The 21,535-nt window shown below is 46.4% G+C and overlaps 1 protein-coding gene across 1 annotated transcript; it reads right to left on the bottom strand.

Moving 5' to 3' along the window:
• Positions 1 to 1,938: 1,938 nt before the first annotated feature.
• noc3l (NOC3-like DNA replication regulator) lies at positions 1,939 to 21,487 on the bottom strand. Its single transcript, XM_073489382.1, has 22 exons — positions 21,356 to 21,487; positions 17,662 to 17,866; positions 17,340 to 17,463; positions 17,085 to 17,239; positions 16,917 to 16,997; positions 10,720 to 10,850; positions 10,440 to 10,601; positions 9,335 to 9,428; positions 9,074 to 9,249; positions 8,531 to 8,659; positions 8,286 to 8,417; positions 8,067 to 8,147; positions 7,811 to 7,911; positions 7,658 to 7,730; positions 7,504 to 7,567; positions 7,292 to 7,363; positions 6,733 to 6,914; positions 6,078 to 6,206; positions 3,069 to 3,166; positions 2,817 to 2,901; positions 2,535 to 2,650; positions 1,939 to 2,465 (listed from the first exon to the last, which is right to left on the bottom strand). Exons 1-22 carry the CDS (start codon positions 21,362 to 21,364, stop codon positions 2,456 to 2,458), a joined length of 2,409 nt encoding a protein of 802 aa, XP_073345483.1. The 5' UTR covers positions 21,365 to 21,487; the 3' UTR covers positions 1,939 to 2,455.
• Between the last annotated feature and the right edge of the window lie 48 nt (positions 21,488 to 21,535).

Below are 21,535 nucleotides of genomic sequence, written 5' to 3' on the forward strand. Positions count from 1 at the left end.
ACCACCATCACCATCATCACCATCATCATCACCACCACCACCATCACCACCACCATCATCATCACCATCACCACCATCACCACCACCACCATCACCACCATCCCCACCATCCCCACCATCACCACCATCACCACCATCACCACCATCATCATCACCACCATCCCCACCATCACCACCATCACCACCATCATCACCATCATCATCACCACCATCCCCACCATCACCACCATCACCATCCCCACCACCATCATCATCACCATCACCACCATCACCACCACCATCACCATCATCACCATCATCATCACCACCACCACCATCACCACCACCATCATCATCACCATCACCACCATCACCACCACCACCATCACCACCATCCCCACCATCCCCACCATCACCACCATCATCATCACCACCATCCCCACCATCACCACCATCACCACCATCATCATCACCATCATCACCACCATCACCACCATCATCATCACCATCATCATCATCACCACCATCCCCACCATCACCACCATCACCACCATCATCACCACCATCATCATCACCATCATCACCATGTCTCGCAGGGCAGAGGAGTTGTTCCAGCAGAGCTCGCAGCATTTATCAGACGAATGAAAGCAGTCGTCCGTTTTTCCATCTGTGTGACTTCCTCCTCTTTCACACCAAACAGGAGGACGAGGACGTCTCCACCACACGAGGAGGGTTCATGTCTGTGTCACTGTCACCTGATGAGAGCGAGCAGAGAAACTAAACCTTGTCGAGCTTTGTGTGCCTGAATATCACAGTGACTGTGAGGATTATAGACAACTGTCATTTTTGGACACATCACTGTGACATCACTGTGACATCACTGTGACATCAGGACTGCAGAGTGAGACAGTTTTATATCTGCACTGATCTGTTGTTTTCTCTCAACGTCATCGATACCAGACGTGGGAATGGAAGCAGAGTGTTATGGCGAACAGGACCAGCAGCTCAGTCCAGGTGTTCGGAGGCCAGATGTTCGACAGATGTCACTGATGGAACCTTGAAGTAATCTTCAGATGTCCTTTCCTGGTTTACATCAGAGGTTGAAGCACATCGCAGACCGACGTCCGTCAGAAGACAAGGACGATGCCGAGGCGTCGGGTCTGTCGGCTCTGGTGTCCAGAACCGAAGGAAACCAGAGAGCAGAGCAGTTTCATGAGGAAGCTCAGAGACGAGGATGTGTCTGCTGTGTACGAGCTGCACCGATCAGAGAAGAACTCAGCTCTTCTTCTGCTGCTGTTCTTCATCAGGATGTTCAGTGAAGACTTCAGCAGAGTTCTGTTCTTCACACGTTTCATATCTGAGATATTAACGTGTTTTTAACGTCTCCGTGAGTTTCTGTTGAAATGAAAAGTCAAGTTCTCTGAATATCGATGATGATGATGAAGATACATGTTAATGTCCTCACAGATCCATCAGAGCACCAGTGACATCAACAGTTTGTTGACACATTACAACACGAATAAACATGATCAAATGTAACTAAGTACATTTACTCAAGTACAATACGGAAGTACAGTTTTGAGGTACTTGTACTTATATATTATATATAAGTATATAATATATAGTATTTCCATTCTCTGCTACTTTATACGTCCACTCCACTACATTTATTTGATTACTTTAGTTATTAGTTACTTTACAGATTAAATGCATCATCAGAGCCAAAGAATAAGATTTTTAAATTAATCAATTCAGACAAAAAAAAAGACGATCAGAAAAATATTGAAAATCAGACCTGATAATCGATCAACTCACAGTAAATAGTATCAATATCTTTATGTACTTTTACTTTTGATACGCGAGTACATTTAATATCAGATACTTTAATGGTAACTTTCACGTTTACCAAAGTAATGTTTCAACATGAGATCGTTACTTTACTCCGACACCGACTCAATATAAACAACAAATGTTTAATAAATAACACGATTCTTCTCTTAGAAAACACAAAAACACTTTATTCTCTGTGAACAACAACATATGAAGAAATATCAAAACAAAGTAATCTGATTATTTCTGTGACATTCAAACTGCCCTACACCTCCTTCTGACATTTAGGCTTTTATTGTGAAGGCAACGGCGGTCTTCCTGTCATTAATGTTTGTTCTAAAAGACTTTTATTTTTATTTCTTCAGACCGAACGAAGCAGCTGTGTGTGTGTGTCAGTGATCAGTGTGTGTGTGTGTGTCAGTGATCTGTGTGTGTGTGTGTCAGTGATCAGTGTGTGTGTGTGTGTCAGTGATCTGTGTGTGTGTCAGTGATCAGTGTGTGTGTGTGTGTGTGTCAGTGATCAGTGTGTGTGTGTGTGTCAGTGATCAGTGTGTGTGTGTGTGTGTGTGTCAGTGATCAGTGTGTGTGTGTGTGTCAGTGATCAGTGTGTGTGTGTGTGTCAGTGATCAGTGTGTGTGTGTGTGTGTCAGTGATCAGTGTGTGTGTGTGTCAGTGATCAGTGTGTGTGTGTGTCAGTGATCAGTGTGTGTGTGTGTCAGTGATCTGTGTGTGTGTGTGTTGTGTTAAAGTCCAGCTCCGTCTCCTCGGTGATGGTCAGGACGCTCTCAGCTCGTCTCTGCAGCTCGTCGTCCAGCAGCTTCGCTCCGATCACAAAACGATCCTGAAACACAAAAACCTGATTAATCAATAATCAATGAGCCACACCGATCAATGAGCCACACCGATCAATGAGCCACACCGATCAATAACATCAGTGACTCTGGAGATGAAACATGAAAAGACATTTTTAAATGTTGATCGACAGACTGGGTGTTTGATTTATGTACCTTCTTCTTGGAGCCGGGTGGAGCTACAGGAGGGTTAAAGGTCATGTCTTTAACACTGAAGACATTAAACAGCTCCACTGGAGACCTGGACACACACACACACACACACACACAGTATCAGCAGGGAGATCCACTGCATCAAAACAAACGCTCCTCATTTCTCAGGTGATGGTGACTTTCATAATGAACATTCGGCTTCCAGATAAAGTGGAATGTGTGTACTGCTCCTTTAAGGTGTCCAGGTGTTCGTACCTGCGGCTCAGATCCACACTGAGCGCTGCTGATCCTTCACTGGGAGCTCCCTGACACACATGGACCGCCAGCCGCCGCACCACCGGGTGGAAGTGCCTCTGCACACACACACACACGCACACACGCACACACACACACACACACACACACACACACACACACACACACACACACCATGTAACAGTTAATTTGTGTGTCTGTATGTATCTGCAGTGTGTGTACTGTGTATTAGTACCCGCAGTGTGTATTAGTACCCACAGTGTGTATTAGTACCCGTAGTGTGTATTAGCACCCGTAGTGTGTATTAGTACCCGCAGTGTGTATTAGTACCCGTAGTGTGTATTAGTACCCGTAGTGTGTATTAGTACCCGCAGTGTGTATTAGTACCTGCAGTGTGTATTAGTACCTGCAGTGTGTATTAGTACCTGTAGTGTGCATTAGTACCCGTAGTGTGCATTAGTACCTGTAGTGTGTATTAGTACCCGCAGTGTGTATTAGTACCTGCAGTGTGTATTAGTACCTGCAGTGTGTATTAGTACCTGTAGTGTGCATTAGTACCCGTAGTGTGTATTAGTACCCGCAGTGTGTATTAGTACCCGGAGTGTGTATTAGTACCTGCAGTGTGTATTAGAAACTGCAGTCTGTATTAGTACCTGCAGTGTGTATTAGTACCCGCAGTGTGTATTAGTACCTGCAGTGTCTGCAGTGTGTATTAGTACCTGCAGTGTGTATTAGTACCCGGAGTGTTTATTAGTACCCGGAGTGTTTATTAGTACCTGCAGTGTTTATTAGTACCTGCAGTGTGTACTAGTACCTGCAGTGTGTACTAGTACCTGCAGTGTGTACTAGCACCCGTAGTGTGTATTAGCACCCGTAGTGTGTATTAGCACCCGTAGTGTGTATTAGCACCCGTAGTGTGTATTAGTACCCGGAGTGTGTATTAGTACCTGCAGTGTGTATTAGAAACGGCAGTCTGTATTAGTACCCGTAGTGTGTATTAGTACCTGCAGTGTGTATTAGAAATTGCAGTGTGTATTAGTACCCGTAGTGTTTATTAGTACCTGCAGTGTGTATTAGTACCTGCAGTGTCTGCAGTGTGTATTAGTACCCGCAGTGTGTATTAGTACCCGCAGTGTGTATTAGTACCCGTAGTGTTTATTAGTACCTGCAGTGTGTATTAGTACCCGTAGTGTTTATTAGTACCTGCAGTGTGTATTAGTACCTGCAGTGTCTGCAGTGTTTATTAGTACCTGCAGTGTGTATTAGTACCTGCAGTGTGTATTAGTGTCTGCAGTGTGTATTAGTACCTGCAGTGTCTGCAGTGTTTATTAGTACCTGCAGTGTGTATTAGTACCTGCAGTGTGTATTAGTACCCGTAGTGTTTATTAGTACCTGCAGTGTGTATTAGTACCTGCAGTGTCTGCAGTGTTTATTAGTACCTGCAGTGTGTATGAGTACCCGGAGTGTGTATTAGTACCTGCAGTGTGTATTAGTACCTGCAGTGTCTGCAGTGTTTATTAGTACCTGCAGTGTGTATTAGTACCCGCAGTGTGTATTAGTACCCGTAGTGTGTATTAGCACCCGTAGTGTGTATTAGTACCCGCAGTGTGTATTAGTACCCGTAGTGTGTATTAGTACCCGTAGTGTGTATTAGTACCCGCAGTGTGTATTAGTACCCGCAGTGTGTATTAGTACCCGTAGTGTGTATTAGTACCTGTAGTGTGCATTAGTACCCGTAGTGTGCATTAGTACCTGTAGTGTGCATTAGTACCTGTAGTGTGTATTAGTACCCGGAGTGTGTATTAATACCCGGAGTGTGTTTTAGTACCTGCAGTGTGTATAAAGGGTCGAATATACTACTCCTACTACGTAATACGTAATCCGACTCTGTAACCACGGAGACCCCTCGAGCCTTCGCAGTTCTCCGTCGTGGTGCCGGATACGCAATGCAACTTCCCGCCCGATCAGTAGGTGTCGCTACGCAAGACTGGCCTAATCCCATGACGCCAACGGTCGGTAACCTCGTTGGTTGTTGTGCTTCCGGCTGCAGTGAACAATGGCGTCCGAGAGAAACACTGTCGATGTTGTTGCAGCTGAATTTAACAGTCTTATTGGACTTATGAGGGACATTGACGAAGAAACCCATTTCAAGTATTTTCAAACCGGAAAAGTAATTCCGGAAATGATGTTTTTAGAGGACCAATCACAGCCCCTGCCGTCTCCGTTTCCCCTCAACGGAGTGACGGACATTTAAAAATATGTCATGCGCCCGGAGAGTACGGAGAGGGTCTCCGACAGGCTCTCCGTGTCCGTGTACAGCACTTTCCGCAGTAGTGAAAATTGGGCTTTAGTAACCGTAGTGTGTATTAGTACCCATAGTGTGTATTAGTACCTGCAGTGTGTACTAGTACCCGGAGTGTTTATTAGTACCTGCAGTGTGTACTAGTACCTGCAGTGTGTATTAGTACCCAGAGTGTGTATTAGTACCCGCAGTGTGTATTAGTACCCGGAGTGTGTATTAGTACCTGCAGTGTGTATTAGAAACTGCAGTCTGTATTAGTACCCGTAGTGTTTATTAGTACCTGCAGTGTATATTAGTACCCGCAGTGTGTATTAGTACCTGCAGTGTCTGCAGTGTGTATTAGTACCTGCAGTGTGTATTAGTACCCAGAGTGTGTATTAGTACCCGGAGTGTGTATTAGTACCCGGAGTGTGTATTAGTACCTGCAGTGTTTATTAGTACCTGCAGTGTGTACTAGTACCTGCAGTGTGTACTAGTACCTGCAGTGTGTACTAGCACCCGTAGTGTGTATTAGCACCCGTAGTGTGTATTAGCACCCGTAGTGTGTATTAGTACCCGGAGTGTGTATTAGTACCTGCAGTGTGTATTAGAAACGGCAGTCTGTATTAGTACCCGTAGTGTGTATTAGTACCTGCAGTGTGTATTAGAAATTGCAGTGTGTATTAGTACCCGGAGTGTGTATTAGTACCTGCAGTGTGTATTAGTACCTGCAGTGCGTGTAGCTCCCACAGTGCAGTGTTCTGGGCGTTGCAGTGTTCAGGTTCATCCAGCTCTGGCAGGTAGAAGCCGCTGCCCTGAACCTCGTTATCCAACAGGAAGTCACACTTCGGGAAGGCCTGACACACACACACACACACACACACACACACACACACACACACACACACACAGTATGTTGTACTTCATCAGTCACGCGCTGGTCCAGTCCATCAGGCAGCAGGTCAGTTTCTGTATTTCATTGTTTTAATTTCAGTTCCAGTCGACCAATCAGAGCAGAGCCTGAAGGCTGCAGAGAGGCTTCCTATTGGCTGCCTCTTACAGCCGAGTCATGAATCCTCCACAAACTTCACTAGTTTCAAACAGCATGTATCGAGTTCCAGCTCAGACATGTTAGCATGCTAACGTTAGCTTTGTCAGATAGCTATGCAGCAGTTAGCGGCTGTAAATATTTATAACAACTGATCTACGTATAAGGAATACTGTAGTTTGTGACATTAGCATGTGGCTAAGTTAGCATAAAGCTAAGTTAGCACGAGGCTAAGAAGAACAGCTGTGGACGTTTCTTGACTATCAGAATAATTTAGACTCACACGCACGCACACACACACACACACGCACACACATGCATGCGCACACACTCACGTGCATAGCAGCTCTGTTGGCGGCGAGGATCCCCACGGTGGCGTTGGGCAGCACATGAAGACTGAGCGTGCTCAGCCGTTTGACGAACGCCATCGCCCTCTGCAGGGTCACCTGCTTCTTGCGGCGGGTCAGCATGGCATCCAGGCACTGCAGCACAATGATGATGTCATCATTGGGCGCCCCTGAGAGAGACAGCAGCTTTAAAGTGTCAGTAACCTGATGTGTGTGTGTTTGTGTGTGTTTCATTTTGTAGTTTTATATTTATTCCTGTATTTGTTGTGAAGTTAAATCCTGTCAACAACTTAACAAATAAATATTAATTGGTGGATTTTAATTTGTGGTGACAAAGAACAGAAATAAACTTTAAGACTGAAGTGAAGTAGTGAAGATAAAAAAAGTCACAGTTTGAAAAGCTCAAATTTAAAGACAAAACAAAGATATGTATAAACATGAGAGTAAACATACATAAAGCTAAAGTCATTAAAAAACATCCGTACAGTGACATCACAGTGACATCACAGTGACATCACAGTGACATCACAGTGTCAGTGTCTCTGACCTGCGTGGAGCCTCAGCAGCATTTTGTAGAGCTGAGAGTAAAAGTTGAGCGGGTCGATGTTCAGAACGTCACCTGATACAAATAAAGACAAGAAGAAACTTTATTGATTCAGGTCAGTTGACACACACACACGTGCACACACGCACGCGCACACACACGCACGCACACGCACACACACACACACACACGCACACACACACGCGCACACACACCTTGTCCTGACAGGATGGTGAAGACGGTCTGGATGCAGTGGAGACGCTCCCGATTGGTCAGATCCTGCAGAGGTCATATCAGGACAATCAATCAATCAGTTCCTGTCACTAAGAGCAGCTTGTTAAAAGAGGCGGGGTCGAGGTAAATACTCACTCCTGATTGGATGAGGTTCTGCAGCACATTGAGCAGGTCGTCAAAGAACTCTAGGTTGATCAGGTGAGCAAAACTGACAGGAAGTGACATCACAGTCAGTCACACAGTACTACAGTGTGTGTGCGTGTGTGTGTGTGTGTGTGTGTGTCATACTTGGCCAGTCCCTCCAGAACAGCAGGAAGTAGAACAGACTTCTGAGCTTTCTTCAAGATCCTGAAGTAGACAAGGAAGACGATGTTCAGAGTCTCTGTGTGCTGAGAAGGAGGAGGAGGGGGAAGAGGAAGAGGAAGAGGAGGAGGAAGTGAATGAGGGGAGGAGGAGGGGGAAGAGGAAGAGGGAGAGGGAGAGGAGGAAGATGATGAGTTTTTGTTTGTCATATTTGTCATGTTTGTCTCAGCTTTCGACTCACCAGTTTGATCTTCTTCTCTTTGCTCTCTGAGGCTTCAGCCTCCAGCAGCTCCTTCTCCAACTTCTCCTCCGCCTTCTTCCACTGCGCGCACACACACACACACACACACACACACACACACACACACACACACACACACACACATTAATCCCAGGTGCACAGGTGACAGGCGTGTGGTCATCAACAGCTTCAGTGGAGGGTTATTAAAGAGACGTTTACCTTCCTCTGCATCCTCGACAGGTTTTTCTTCTTCTCTTTGTTGTTCATGAACTTCTTCTTTGGTGCCGTGGTCTCTATGTCCTTTTTCATCTCCACCTCCTTTATCCTCAGACTCATCAGGGTCTTCAGCACCTGAGGAGGAGGAGGAGTCACAGCACATTACATCAGTCTGTGGGGGTTCAGGTGAGGTCTGACATCACTGACAGACTGGTGACATCACTGGTTGTGTGTGTTTGGTTGGTTACCTCTGGTCTGACGTTGTAGTTGAGGCTCTTGACGAGGCCGGAGACGACCCTGACAGTGGCTAACGAAGCCCCGCCCACTTTGTCCTGCTGGAAGAGCTTCCTGAACGCATCACAACACATCCCTGACACCTGTAACACACAGACACCTGAACGCATCACAACACATCCCTGACACCTGTAACACACAGACACCTGAACGCATCACAATACATCATTAACACACAGACACCTGAACGCATCACAAGACATCATTAACACACAGACACCTGAACGCATCACAAGACATCATTAACACACAGACACCTGAACGCATCACAACACATCCCTGACACCTGTAACTGACACCTGAACGCATCACAACACATCCCTGACACCTGTAACTGACACCTGAACGCATCACAACACATCCCTGACACCTGTAACTGACACCTGAACGCATCACAACACATCCCTGACGCCTGTAACACACAGAAACCTGAACGCATCACAATGCATCCTCACAGTGATCTAGCTGAGCATCATCAGAGGCGAACAGTCCCTCACCTTCTTGTCGGGGTCGTTCATTAGCGGGACGAGGATGACGATGATGTTGTTGTGGAAGTTGAAGTGAGGCAGAGCGAGCAGCAGCTCACACAGGCAACGAACGGCGACTTCAGCGAGGCCGCGGTACGACTGGAAACCCACGGCCTGACTGCGCTTCTTCTTCTTCTGCTTCCAGTCTGAAGATGGAGGGTGAACATGCTGACTAGTATCTTCTGCTGTCATGTGTTGTGTGTTTGTGTGTGTTGCTGTGTGGTTGTGTACCTTTGATGGTCTGCTCCAGGTCCTCCAGGTAGAATTTAAACTGGCTGACCAAACCTTCTTCAAACTCTCTGAGCTGCTGAGTCTCCTTCTTCACCTGCACAACGAACAAACAAACAATATTTTATATTTCTGAAACTTTGAATACGACATAAAGACTGACTTGTATTAAAAATGTTGTAGCCTGGATTAAACATGTTGTAGCCTGGATTAAACCTGGATTAAACATGTTGTAGCCTGGATTAAACCTGGATTAAACGTGTTGTAGCCTGGATTAAACCTGGATTAAACATGTTGTAGCCTGTATTAAACGTGTTGTAGCCTGGATTAAACATGTTGAAGCCTGGATTAAACATTTTGTAGCCTGGATTAAACATTTTGTAGCCTGGATTAAACATTTTGTAGCCTGGATTAAACATTTTGTAGCCTGGATTAAACATGTTGAAGCCTGGATTAAACATTTTGTAGCCTGGATTAAACATTTTGTAGCCTGGATTAAACATTTTGTAGCCTGGATTAAACATTTTGTAGCCTGGATTAAACATGTTGAAGCCTGGATTAAACATTTCGTAGCCTGGATTAAACATGTTGAAGCCTGGATTAAACATGTTGAAGCCTGGATTAAACATGTTGAAGCCTGGATTAAACATTTCGAAGCCTGGATTAAACATTTCGTAGCCTGGATTAAACATGTTGAAGCCTGGATTAAACATGTTGAAGCCTGGATTAAAGATGTTGAAGCCTGGATTAAACATTTTGTAGCCTGGATTAAACATTTTGTAGCCTGGATTAAACATGTTGAAGCCTGGATTAAACATTTTGTAGCCTGGATTAAACATGTTGAAGCCTGGATTAAACATTTTGTAGCCTGGATTAAACATGTTGAAGCCTGGATTAAACATGTTGAAGCCTGGATTAAACATGTTGAAGCCTGGATTAAACATTTTGTAGCCTGGATTAAACATGTTGAAGCCTGGATTAAACATTTTGTAGCCTGGATTAAACATGTTGAAGCCTGGATTAAACAGGTTGAAGCCTGGATTAAACAGGTTGAAGCCTGGATTAAACAGGCTGAAGCCTGGATTAGACACAAACACCATCTGGTTACCTTGGTGGCCTTCTCTTCAGGGGTCAGAGGTCGTATCCTGTAGGTGGGGGTGATGTCTTTAAAGATCTCCATCAGAGAAACCATCACCAGCTTCCTGACTGTCACCGCCACACAGGGGTCAGACTCCATCAGCATCCCACGCAGCTCCTTCACCCTCTTTATCTGATATCACACACACACACACACACACACACACACACAGTGTTAAGGTGTGTCATCAGCAGATGATAAGATTAATAATAATTGAATAAATGATTGTTTATCAGCGGTCCAGTCTCACGTTGCTGTAGGGGTTAGAGATGATGGCTGATCCCAGACCTGCGATGTGCAGCTTCTTTTCATTGATCTTGTGAACTCTGAGCTTCTCTCTCTGCTCTGCTGTCAGCGCCGCAGTGCTCTCTGGCTCCCCCTCTGCACAGGAGGACACATGACACGCTGAGGCTTAAAGCGAGAACACATCATCTGTTTCTGTATCTGCTTAAACAAGTAAATCATCTGCTGGAGGTCGTTAATTCAACCTGAAGATGATCTGTGTTGATCAGAAATGAGATTTAGAATCATTCACAGAACAGAGTTCAGATTAAAGTTTCTGGAGGCAGAATCAGCTCCACGAGGACTTTCCTTCATCACAGCGCTGCAGATACTGACATCTGTTCACACTCATACAGGAGTCAGTGGCGGATTTAGCTAGGGGGCCTCCACATCCGTTCTTTTAACACAAAAACAGTAGGAAGGGCCACCCCAAAGGCACCTGTCAGTACTTGCTCTAAATAAAGAGCGAATGGGATGCGAGAATTAAGTTTCAGTTATAACACCAGTGTATGTCAAAATGCCGAATATTTATTTTTTCTAAAAATCTCACCAGACACGCGCATGTGTGTGTGTGTGTGTGTGTGTGTGTGTGTGCGTGTGAGTGAATGAGTGAGTGAGACTGTGCGTAGAGTGTGAGTGAGATTGCAATTACAAAATTAACAATTACAATATAACAATAGCAATTGCGAAACAATGTATGCAAACAGTCACACAACAGTAGCATACAAAGTGTGTGCGAGAGGAAGGGATTGAGATGGGGATAAAGCGAGGGTTTGCAAGGATTAATTATGTTTTTGTGTGTCTGTGTGTGTGTGTCTGTGTGAGAGTTTGAGAGAGAGGGTGTGTGAGTGAGAGAAAAAGAGAAAGAGAGAGTGAATGCAATTATGAAATTACAATATAACAATAACTACAAATTACTGTGCAATGTATTACAAATAAATTACAAAACAATGTATGCTCAACTACAGTAGTAGTATGGTGTGTGAGAGGAGGGGATGCAGAGAGTGAGGGTTTGCAAAGATGAATTATTTGTGTGTGTGTTTGTGTGAGTGTGAGTGTGAGTGTGAGTGTGAGTGTGAGTGTGAGTGAGTGAGAGAGAGATCAAAATCAATCTATTAACATTAAAATACTCCTGGGAGAAGGAGACAGGGCATACCTGCTGCCCAATATGTGTCACCATGCACACCCTGAGACACACACACACACATGCAGGCACATGCAGGCACATGCACGCGCACACACACACACACACACTGTATATATAATTTATATAAATCAATCTTGGTGTTGTGTTTGTGTTGTTATTTGTTATGCTCTGTCTGAGTGTTTGGACGAGTTGTGTTTTGATGCTTTGGCAACATTGTTGTTAAACTTTCATGCCAATAAAGCTCCTTTGAATTGAATTGAATTGAATTGAGAGAGAGAGAGGGCGAGAGAGAGAGAGAGAGAGAGAGAGAGACACAGAGAGAGAGACAGAGAGAGAGAGAGAGAGAGAGAGAGACACAGAGAGAGAGACAGAGAGAGAGAGAGAGAGAGAGAGAGAGAGAGAGAGAGAGACACAGAGAGAGAGACAGAGAGAGAGAGAGACACAGAGAGAGAGACAGAGAGAGAGAGAGAGAGAGAGAGAGAGAGAGAGAGAAATTGGAAATTTGGAAATTATGGAAAAACATCAACAGGGAACAGGGTACGGAGACCAACCCAATTCAAAATGGCAAAATCTGGAAAGATTACTCTGATGACCTATAAAAATCCAGAGTGTCGCGGTCTGAATCATAACCACATTTTAACAATAGACAAACTGAAAGAACTAGAAAGGACAGTGAAGGACAACAACGTGCCCCTGACTCCCCGTCACCATTAAAGAGATGCAGCACAAAATCAAAACCCTGAAAAATGGAAAAGCTTGCGGTATAGACAGCATTAACTCAGAGATGCTGAAACACAGTAACTTAAAACTCCAACTTGCCGTGCAAAAACCCTTCAGCCTGGTGTTGGCCACTGGATATTACCCCAGTGTTCGGATATCCCCACAGCAGTGACGGCCTGAACCAGGCTGTTCGGGATATTAACTACATATTTGACAACACAGCATCTCTGTCCAATCTGAAAAAATCTCAGCGTCACAGTTCAAACTCAACTAATGAAAAGTGGTTTGACTCTGACTGCAGGTGTCTGAGAAAAACACTCCGAAAACTATCCAATGAAAAACACCGACAACCTGACAATCATGAGCTGCGCCTCCAGTACTGGGAAACACTGAAATCATATAGGAAAACACTGAGAGCTAAAAAGGAGCAGCACGAACAGCACCAAATTAAAGACATTGAGGAGTCCATTGACTCAAATCATTTTTGGAAAAAATGGCATTCATTCAACAAATCACACGAGGAAGAATTGGCTATTCAAAACGGGGAAATATGGAAAAACCACTTTAAAAACCTATACAGTGCAATCACTCTGGATTCGGCCCAAAATAATCTGCTCAACAAACTAGAAACCCTTGAATCAATCGTTAAAGACAAACACAATCCTTTAGATTATGAAATTAGTGAAGGGGAGCTGCTGGCTAAGATCCAGACCTGCAGCCAAGGAAGGCAAGTGGCCCTGATGGCATCTTAAATGAAATGCTTCAGTTTAGCAGCCATAAAATCAAGACTGCCATATTGAAACTATTCAATCTGATTCTGAACATTGGACATTTTCCTGACACCTGGAGCCGAGGGATCATCACTCCAATCTTTGAAAGGGAAACAAATACGAGCCAGACAACTACAGAGGCATATGTGTCAGCAGCAACCTGGGGAAGTTATTCTGCAGCATCTTAAACAGCGTCTGCAAAACTTCCTCAGTGAGCACAATGTCCTGAGCAAGAGTCAGACTGGTTTTACACCACAACACAGAACCAGCGACCACATCTACACCCTCCACACCCTCGTCCAGAAACACGTCCACCAGAACAAAAACACAATCTTCTCTTGTTTTGTAGATTTCAAGAAAGCATTCGACTCAATTTGGCATCATGGTCTGTTCCTGAAACTACTAGAAAAAGGTATTGGAGGAAAAACCTACGATATCATCAAAACAATGTACATAAATAATAAACGCGCTGTAAAAATTGGAATCATGGAAACAGACTTCTTCCCCCAAAGTAGAGGAGTGACGCAGGGCTGCAGTCTGAGCCCCACCCTGTTTAACATCTACATCCAGGAATTGGCCAAATCCCTGGAAGAGTCCGATATCCCTGGTCTCACCCTCTCTGACATAGAAGTCAAATGCTTACTATCTGCAGATGACCTAATACTGCTCGCTCCATCAAGGGAGGCTCTACAAAAACAGCTAGATCACCTGCAGAAGTTCTGTCAGACCTGGGCCCTGACCGTTAACCTGGAAAACACAAAAGTCATGGTCTTCCAGAAACGACCTAAGAGTCAGACAAACCAACACCGGTTCCACCTGGACTCTACGGACACAGAACACACACACAGCTACACATATTTAGGACTAAACATCACATCGACGGGAAACTTCCATCTGGCCATTAAGGATCTCCGAGACAAGAGCAGAAGAGCTTTCTGGACTATAAAACATCCTCAAACAGACGTACCTGTCAAAATCTGGATCAGAATATTTCAGTCCATAATTGAACCAATCTTATTGTGCGGCAGTGAAGTGTGGGGCCCTCTCAGGAACCAAGACTTTGAAAAATGGGACAAACACCCAATGGAAAGCTGCACACAGAGATCTGCAAAGCATCCTCAAAGTCCACAGGAACTCCCCCAACAACGGATGCACAGCTGAATTAGGCCAATTTCCCCCGTTGGATCCAAAAAAGAGCTATAAAATTCTACCAACACCTCAAAGCCAGCGAGCCCGGCTCCTACCACTACAAAGCCCTACAATGCCAAGAGGAGAGCAGAGACAGGAGTCCCCTCAGCCAGCTGGTCCAGAGGCTCAGCTCCAACAGCACCGGGCACCAAGACCGCCCTCACACAATCCGGCCCCGCCAAATTATAGCAAAGAAAAAGACAAATACATCAACTATTGGACATCTGCAACCAAAACCCAAAGCAAACTCCAATGCTGTTTGGCCCTAAACACACAATACTCCCCAGCAGATTATCTGAGCTCTGTAACCGACCCGACACTGAGGGAAACGTTGACTATGTAGACTCAGCAGCCACAGCCGGGCCTGAGAGAGCGGCCGGCACAGACAGACGTGGCTGCCCAGAGAGGAGCGGCTGTGTCGGCTCGGTCCACTCAGACACTTCCTGCTGCGCTGACACATACACAGACATCAGAACCAGCTCTACACCAACATCACACACAGAAGCCCAAACTTCAGCAAACTCTCAGACAGAAAACATACAACATCTACTGGGAGAGAAAAGTGCCGCTGCTGCAGATGCTGCAGAATATGTGAAGCTGCCAACACCTGACATGATCTCCTCCTCATGAGCAGCTGCTCCTCACTGGGTCCTCACCTGCACACTGACACACACACACACACACACACACTTTACTTTTTTTTTTTTCTTTTTTTCTTTTCTTTTCTTTATTAATTTATTTGTTTTATTATTATTACTATTATTATTATTAATCATATATCTATTATTTATTCTGTAATTGTTTACTTTGTCAACATCGTATTTTGTGTTTTGTTGCTTTGGCAAAATTGTTGAAACTTTCATGCCAATAAAGCTCCTTTGAATTTGAATTTGAATTTGAGAGAGAGAGAGAGAGAGAGAGACAGAGAGAGAGAGAGAGAGAGAGAGAGAGAGAGCGAGCTTAGTTGGACTAGTAGAGTGTGTGTATGGGAGTGAGGCTGTATTAATGAAATGGTAATTGTTAACGTTGTGTAAAGCAGCTCATGTAGAGAGCTGGAGAGGGAGCAGGTCAACATCACGTCCGTGGTCAGAAGAAGGGGGCTATCTGGCCTACTCACCACCACATCTTCGTCTTCATCGGTCATCGGTAGCTCCTCCACCAACTCTGCTGGGTTGTCTGCACTATCGGACTCGGGAACAGCTGATTGTAGCTCCTCAACAACGCAATGACGTGTTCCTCGACATTAACGTTATTATTTGTGTCAACCGGTGGTGGCACAGTAAAACACTTGGCAGTTTTCTTTTTAGTTTCTTCTCGCTTTTTCCTCTTATTAGACCCGCTTGGATAATTAGGCTTCATTTTACCAGAACGCCTCTTTCGTAAACAAACCGCAGCAGATAATACGATTTGGGCATTCTGATGTTTTTTTGTTGTTTTTTCTTTATTTTCTGTTTAGAAGTACACAATTATAATTTACAAAGACAATGGTGGGGGCTGCTGGCCGGAGGCCCCGGGCCCCTACTGGTTGGGGAGGGGGCAGCTGGTTGGGGGCCCCTGCAGGTTGGGGGGCCCAAGGCAATTGCCTTCCTTTGCCTTAATGGTAAGACCGGGCCTGACAGGAGTGAAGTGTTCTGAACCAGAACAGTGCTGCTCAACAATAATCTGTCGGTTTATAAATGATGAGCAGAGATGAAACTGTTCAACACAGAATACATTCATTATTCACCGAACTGAACTGTTCATGACTCTTCATCATCGTCCCCGTCTGTCCTCAGTCTGTCCTCAGTCTGTCCCCGTCTGTCCTCAGTCTGTCCCCGTCTGTCCTCAGTCTGTCCTCAGTCTGTCCTCAGTCTGTCCCCGTCTGTCCTCAGTCTGTCCCCGTCTGTCCTCAGTCTGTCCTCAGTCTGTCCCCGTCTGTCCTCAGTCTGTCCCCGTCTGTCCTCAGTCTGTCCTCAGTCTGTCCCCGTCTGTCCTCAGTCTGTCCTCAGTCTGTCCCCGTCTGTCCTCAGTCTGTCCTCAGTCTGTCCTCTAACACAGAGAGGTCTCTGCGGCACGTCTGCTCACGTTCTCTGGATTTATTTCTGTCTTTAATAGTTTTTAAACACAGTCTCAGCTGTACGTCTGGCTGCTCGTTATGTTAATTTAACCCAGTTTAAAGACGACTGACTGATAAATATTAAAAATCTTTAGTGAGAATAACTGAAAGTGTGATTTAAACTTAATATTTCAACGTTTACACACAGAAACAAACTGTGACTCAGAGTTATGATCATGTTTCCATTGATCGTTTGTTGATGATTCATCATGAAATTAAGTTTCAGGGTCAAAGGTCATTCATACCGTTCTCAAACTCCTCCGGCTCCTCAGCAGCTTCCTCCTCCTCCTCCTCCTCGTCTTCCTCCTCCGGCTGCTTTTTGATGACTACAAACACGACAGAGGTGACGTTAACTCTTTCATTCCCTCTGTGACCGATCAGATCAATCAGCGGATCAATACTGTGCGCGTTACCTCTCTCGATGCTCTGTGGGATGACTCCGGTCTTGTCTTTGATTGGCAGCAGGAGGATGACCTCCTTCTCCTCAGTCCTCGCCATCTTCCTGGGAACCTTCTCGTAGCTCGGCACCACCTCTGAGCTCCTCTTCTTCCCGCTGTGCACCGGCCCGCTGGGACGCACCGCCACATGAAACAAACGCACCTTAGTCACAACAACACGTAACAATGGTGACCGTCCTGTTACATCAGGGGTGTTTGTGTTGGCGTTACCATGACGACAGGTCTCTGGTGATGAAGGACGCCTGTCGAGCCATGGCGGTCATCTGCTGCAGGTCTTCGTCCTCCATCATGTCTGTGGGCAGACTCTCCAGAAACTCCTCTTCCTCCTCCTCCTCTGTCAGAAACAGTCGTCACAAGCAACTGTGAGCAGTGCATCATGGGAGAATCTTCATTAACAATAAATGTGACGCGTCATTCATTGTGATTATTAATCAGCCTTTAAAGGACGAAGCTTCAGGACAAACAGCTGACGGCTGCAGTGGAACAAACCACCAACCAGACTTCTGCTCCGATCAGCAGCCTGCTCTCTCACCGGGTCTCTTCCTGTACGTCTCCAGGGGGCGGGGCGTCCTGATGGCGGCGTCCTTCACAGCCTGTCGCAGCTTCTTCTGTTCTTTTCGCTGCTTCTTGGCGACGTTCTGCTGCTTCATCTGACGGTTCTTCAACTTGTTCTCCAGCTTCACACCGCTCGTCTTCAACAGGCGGCGGAACGTCGGCCGGCGCTTCTTTGACCGAGGCTGGAGGGAGGAAGGGAAGGAGGGAGAGAAGGAGGGAGGGAGAGAAGGAAGGAGAGAGAGAAGGAGGGAGAGAAGGAAGGAGGGAAGGAAGGAGAGAGAGAAGGAGGGAGGGAGAGAAGGAAGGAGGGAGAGAAGGAGGAAGAGAAGGAAGGAGGGAGAGAAGGAGGGAGAGAAGGAGGGAGAGAAGGAGGGAGGGAGAGAAGGAAGGAGGGAGAGAAGGAAGGAGGGAGAGAAGGAAGGAGGGAGAGAAGGAGGGAGAGAAGGAAGGAGAGAGAGAAGGAGGGAGAGAAGGAAGGAGAGAGAGAAGGAGGGGAGAGAAGGAGGGAGGGAGAGAAGGAAGGAGGGAGAGAAGGAGGGAGGGAGAGAAGGAGGGAGAGAAGGAAGGAGGGAAGGAAGGAGAGAGAGAAGGAGGGAGAGAAGGAGGGAGGGAGAGAAGGAGGGAGGAAGAGAAGGAAGGAGGGAGAGAAGGAGGGAGGGAGAGAAGGAAGGAGAGAGAGAAGGAGGGAAAGAAGGAGGGAAGGAAGGAGGGAAGGAAGGAGGGAGGGAGAGAAGGAGGGAGGGAGAGAAGGAGGGAGGGAGAGAAGGAGGAAGAGAAGGAAGGAGGGAGAGAAGGAGGGAGAGAAGGAGGGAGAGAAGGAAGGAGGGAGAGAAGGAGGAAGAGAAGGAAGGAGGGAGAGAAGGAGGGAGAGAAGGAAGGAGAGAAGGAAGGAGGGAGGAAGGAGAGAGAGAAGGAGGGAGAGAAGGAAGGAGGGAGGAAGGGAAGGAGGGAGAGAAGGAAGGAGGGAGAGAAGGAAGGAGGGAGAGAAGGAGGAAGAGAAGGAAGGAGGGAGAGAAGGAGGGAGGGAGAGAAGGAAGGAGGAAGAGAAGGAAGGAGGGAGAGAAGGAGAGAGAGAAGGAGGGAGGGAGAGAAGGAAGGAGGAAGAGAAGGAAGGAGGGAGAGAAGGAGGGAGGGAGAGAAGGAGGGAGGGAGAGAAGGAGGGAGGGAGAGAAGGAGGAAGAGAAGGAAGGAGGGAGAGAAGGAGGGAGAGAAGGAAGGAGGGAAGGAAGGAGAGAGAGAAGTAGGGAGAGAAGGAAGGAGGGAGGAAGGGAAGGAGGGAGAGAAGGAAGTAGGGAGAGAAGGAAGGAGGGAGGAAGGGAAGGAGGGAGAGAAGGAAGGAGGGAGAGAAGGAGGAAGGGAAGGAGGGAGAGAAGGAAGGAGAGAGAGAAGGAAGGAGGGAGAGAAGGAAGGAGGGAAGGAGGGAGAGAAGGAAGGAGAGAAGGAAGGAGAGAAGGAAGGAGAGAAGGAAGGAGGGAAGGAGGGAGAGAAGGAAGGAGGGAGAGAAGGAAGGAAGGAGAGAGGGAAGAAGGAGAGAGAGAAGGAAGGAGGGAAGGAGGGAGAGAAGGAAGGAGAGAAGGAAGGAGAGAAGGAAGGAGAGAAGGAAGGAGGGAAGGAGGGAGAGAAGGAAGGAGGGAGAGAAGGAAGGAAGGAGAGAGAGAAGGAAGGAGGAGAGAAGGAAGGAAGGAGGGAGAGAAGGAGAGAAAGAAGGAGAGAAGGAAGGAGGGAGAGAAGGAAGGAAGGAGGGAAGGAAGGAGAGAAGGGAGGAAGGGAGAGAAGGAAGGAGGGAGAGAAGGAAGGAGAGAAGGGAGGAAGGGAGAGAAGGAAGGAGGGAGAGAAGGAAGGAAGGAGAGAAGGAAGGAGAGAAGGGAGGAAGGGAAGGAGTGAGAGAAGGAAGGAGAGAAGGGAGGAAGGGAGAGAAGGAAGGAGGGTAGGGAGGAAGGGAAGGAGTGAGAGAAGGAAGGAGGGAGAGAAGGAAGGAGGGAAGGAGAGAAGGGAGAGAAGGAAGGAGAGAAGGGAGGAAGGGAGAGAAGGAAGGAGAGAAGGGAGGAAGGAGAGAAGGAAGGAGAGAAGGGAGGAAGGGAGAGAAGGAAGGAGGGAAGGGAGGAAGGGAAGGAGTGAGAGAAGGAAGGAGGGAGAGGAAGGGAGAGAAGGAAGGAGAGAAGGGAGAGAAGGAAGGAGAGAAGGAAGGAGGGAAGGAGGGAGAGAAGGAAGGAGGGAGAGAAGGAAGGAAGGAGAGAGAGAAGGAAGGAGGGAGAGAAGGAAGGAAGGAGGAGAGAAGGAGAGAAAGAAGGAGAGAAGAAGGAGGAGAGAAGGAAGGAAGGAGGGAGAGAAGGAGAGAAAGAAGGAGAGAAGGAAGGAGGGAGAGAAGGAAGGAAGGAGGGAAGGAAGGAGAGAAGGGAGGAAGGGAGAGAAGGAAGGAGGGAGAGAAGGAAGGAAGGAGAGAAGGAAGGAGAGAAGGGAGGAAGGGAAGGAGTGAGAGAAGGAAGGAGAGAAGGGAGGAAGGGAGAGAAGGAAGGAGAGAAGGGAGGAAGGGAGAGAAGGAAGGAGAGAAGGGAGGAAGGGAGAGAAGGAAGGAGAGAAGGGAGGAAGGGAGAGAAGGAAGGAGAGAAGGGAGGAAGGAGAGAAGGAAGGAGAGAAGGGAGGAGGGAAGGGAGGAAGGGAAGGAGTGAGAGAAGGAAGGAGGGAGAGAAGGAAGGAGGGAAGGAGAGAAGGGAGAGAAGGAAGGAGAGAAGGGAGGAAGGGAGAGAAGGAAGGAGAGAAGGGAGAGAAGGAAGGAGGGAGAGAAGGAAGGAGGGAAGGAGGGAAGGAGAGCCGAGTTAGAGTCATGAAACATCAGCTGTTTCTTCAGAAACAGGAAGTGTTCAGGTTAATCAGGTGTAATCAGGTGTTCAGGTTAATCTCAGGAGGTTAATCCTGAGATTAATTAATCTGAGGTTAATCCTGAGTGACAAACAAACACTGAAGAAAGATTTAAAGTGATTTTATCTAAAGTTCACACACAAACACTTGAGCTCTTATTTTGAAAGAGTTTACAGACAATGAAATCGTTGTTGTCTATGTTTTGTGTACTTGTTTATTGTTTGTGTTTAAAATGTCAACAATAAAACTAAATCGTATTACTAACAGTCAACATATCTCAGAGATTCAGTTTTAAATGAGTAACCCAGTGATCATTGATCCACTATCAGCAGTCTATAAAATCAGCTGATCAGAGTCAGAATCAGCTTTATGGGTCAAGTGTGTGAACACAAACCAGAAACCTGACTCCTGTTGAGTTTTTAAACATTACATTTAAGAGCGCACACAGTGAGTGCATGAGGACTGACTGCCAGCAGCTAGAAGACAGAGATAACTAACTTTATTTAACTGTGTGTAAAATCATAAGAACATCTTCCTGGTTAATTATACTGATGCCGATTTGACCAATAGACCCAGTTAATGCGGAAAAAGCTTGAGACGACTCTCCACACAGTCAGTGTGTTTCCCTATAAACACAGGAAACTTAAATAAGCAGATTTCTCTATGGAGTCTGGTTGAAGACAGTAAAGAAATACCAGCCGCTGCTCGTGCTGAGAGGCAGTTTGATGAGAGAGGACATGAAGCTCGGACAGACCAGACTCCACTCTGAAAAACCTTCATTTAACAGCGATAATGTTCCGCTGTGAACTCACCGGACCCATGGCGGCTCTCTCCGCAGATCAACCCGGGTTTAATCGCTTCTCCTCGGTGTGAGTGATCAGATGTGTCGGTGTGTTTTGATGGACGAGCCGCAGTTTGTTTCCACACGCGTGTTGATCAGAAGAGCAGCTTCACATCGACGACCCGGAAACACTGAACAGAACTCCTCCTCT

Source organism: Pagrus major, chromosome 20 (genome assembly GCF_040436345.1).
Source record: "Pagrus major chromosome 20, Pma_NU_1.0".
Taxonomy (NCBI): domain Eukaryota; kingdom Metazoa; phylum Chordata; class Actinopteri; order Spariformes; family Sparidae; genus Pagrus; species Pagrus major.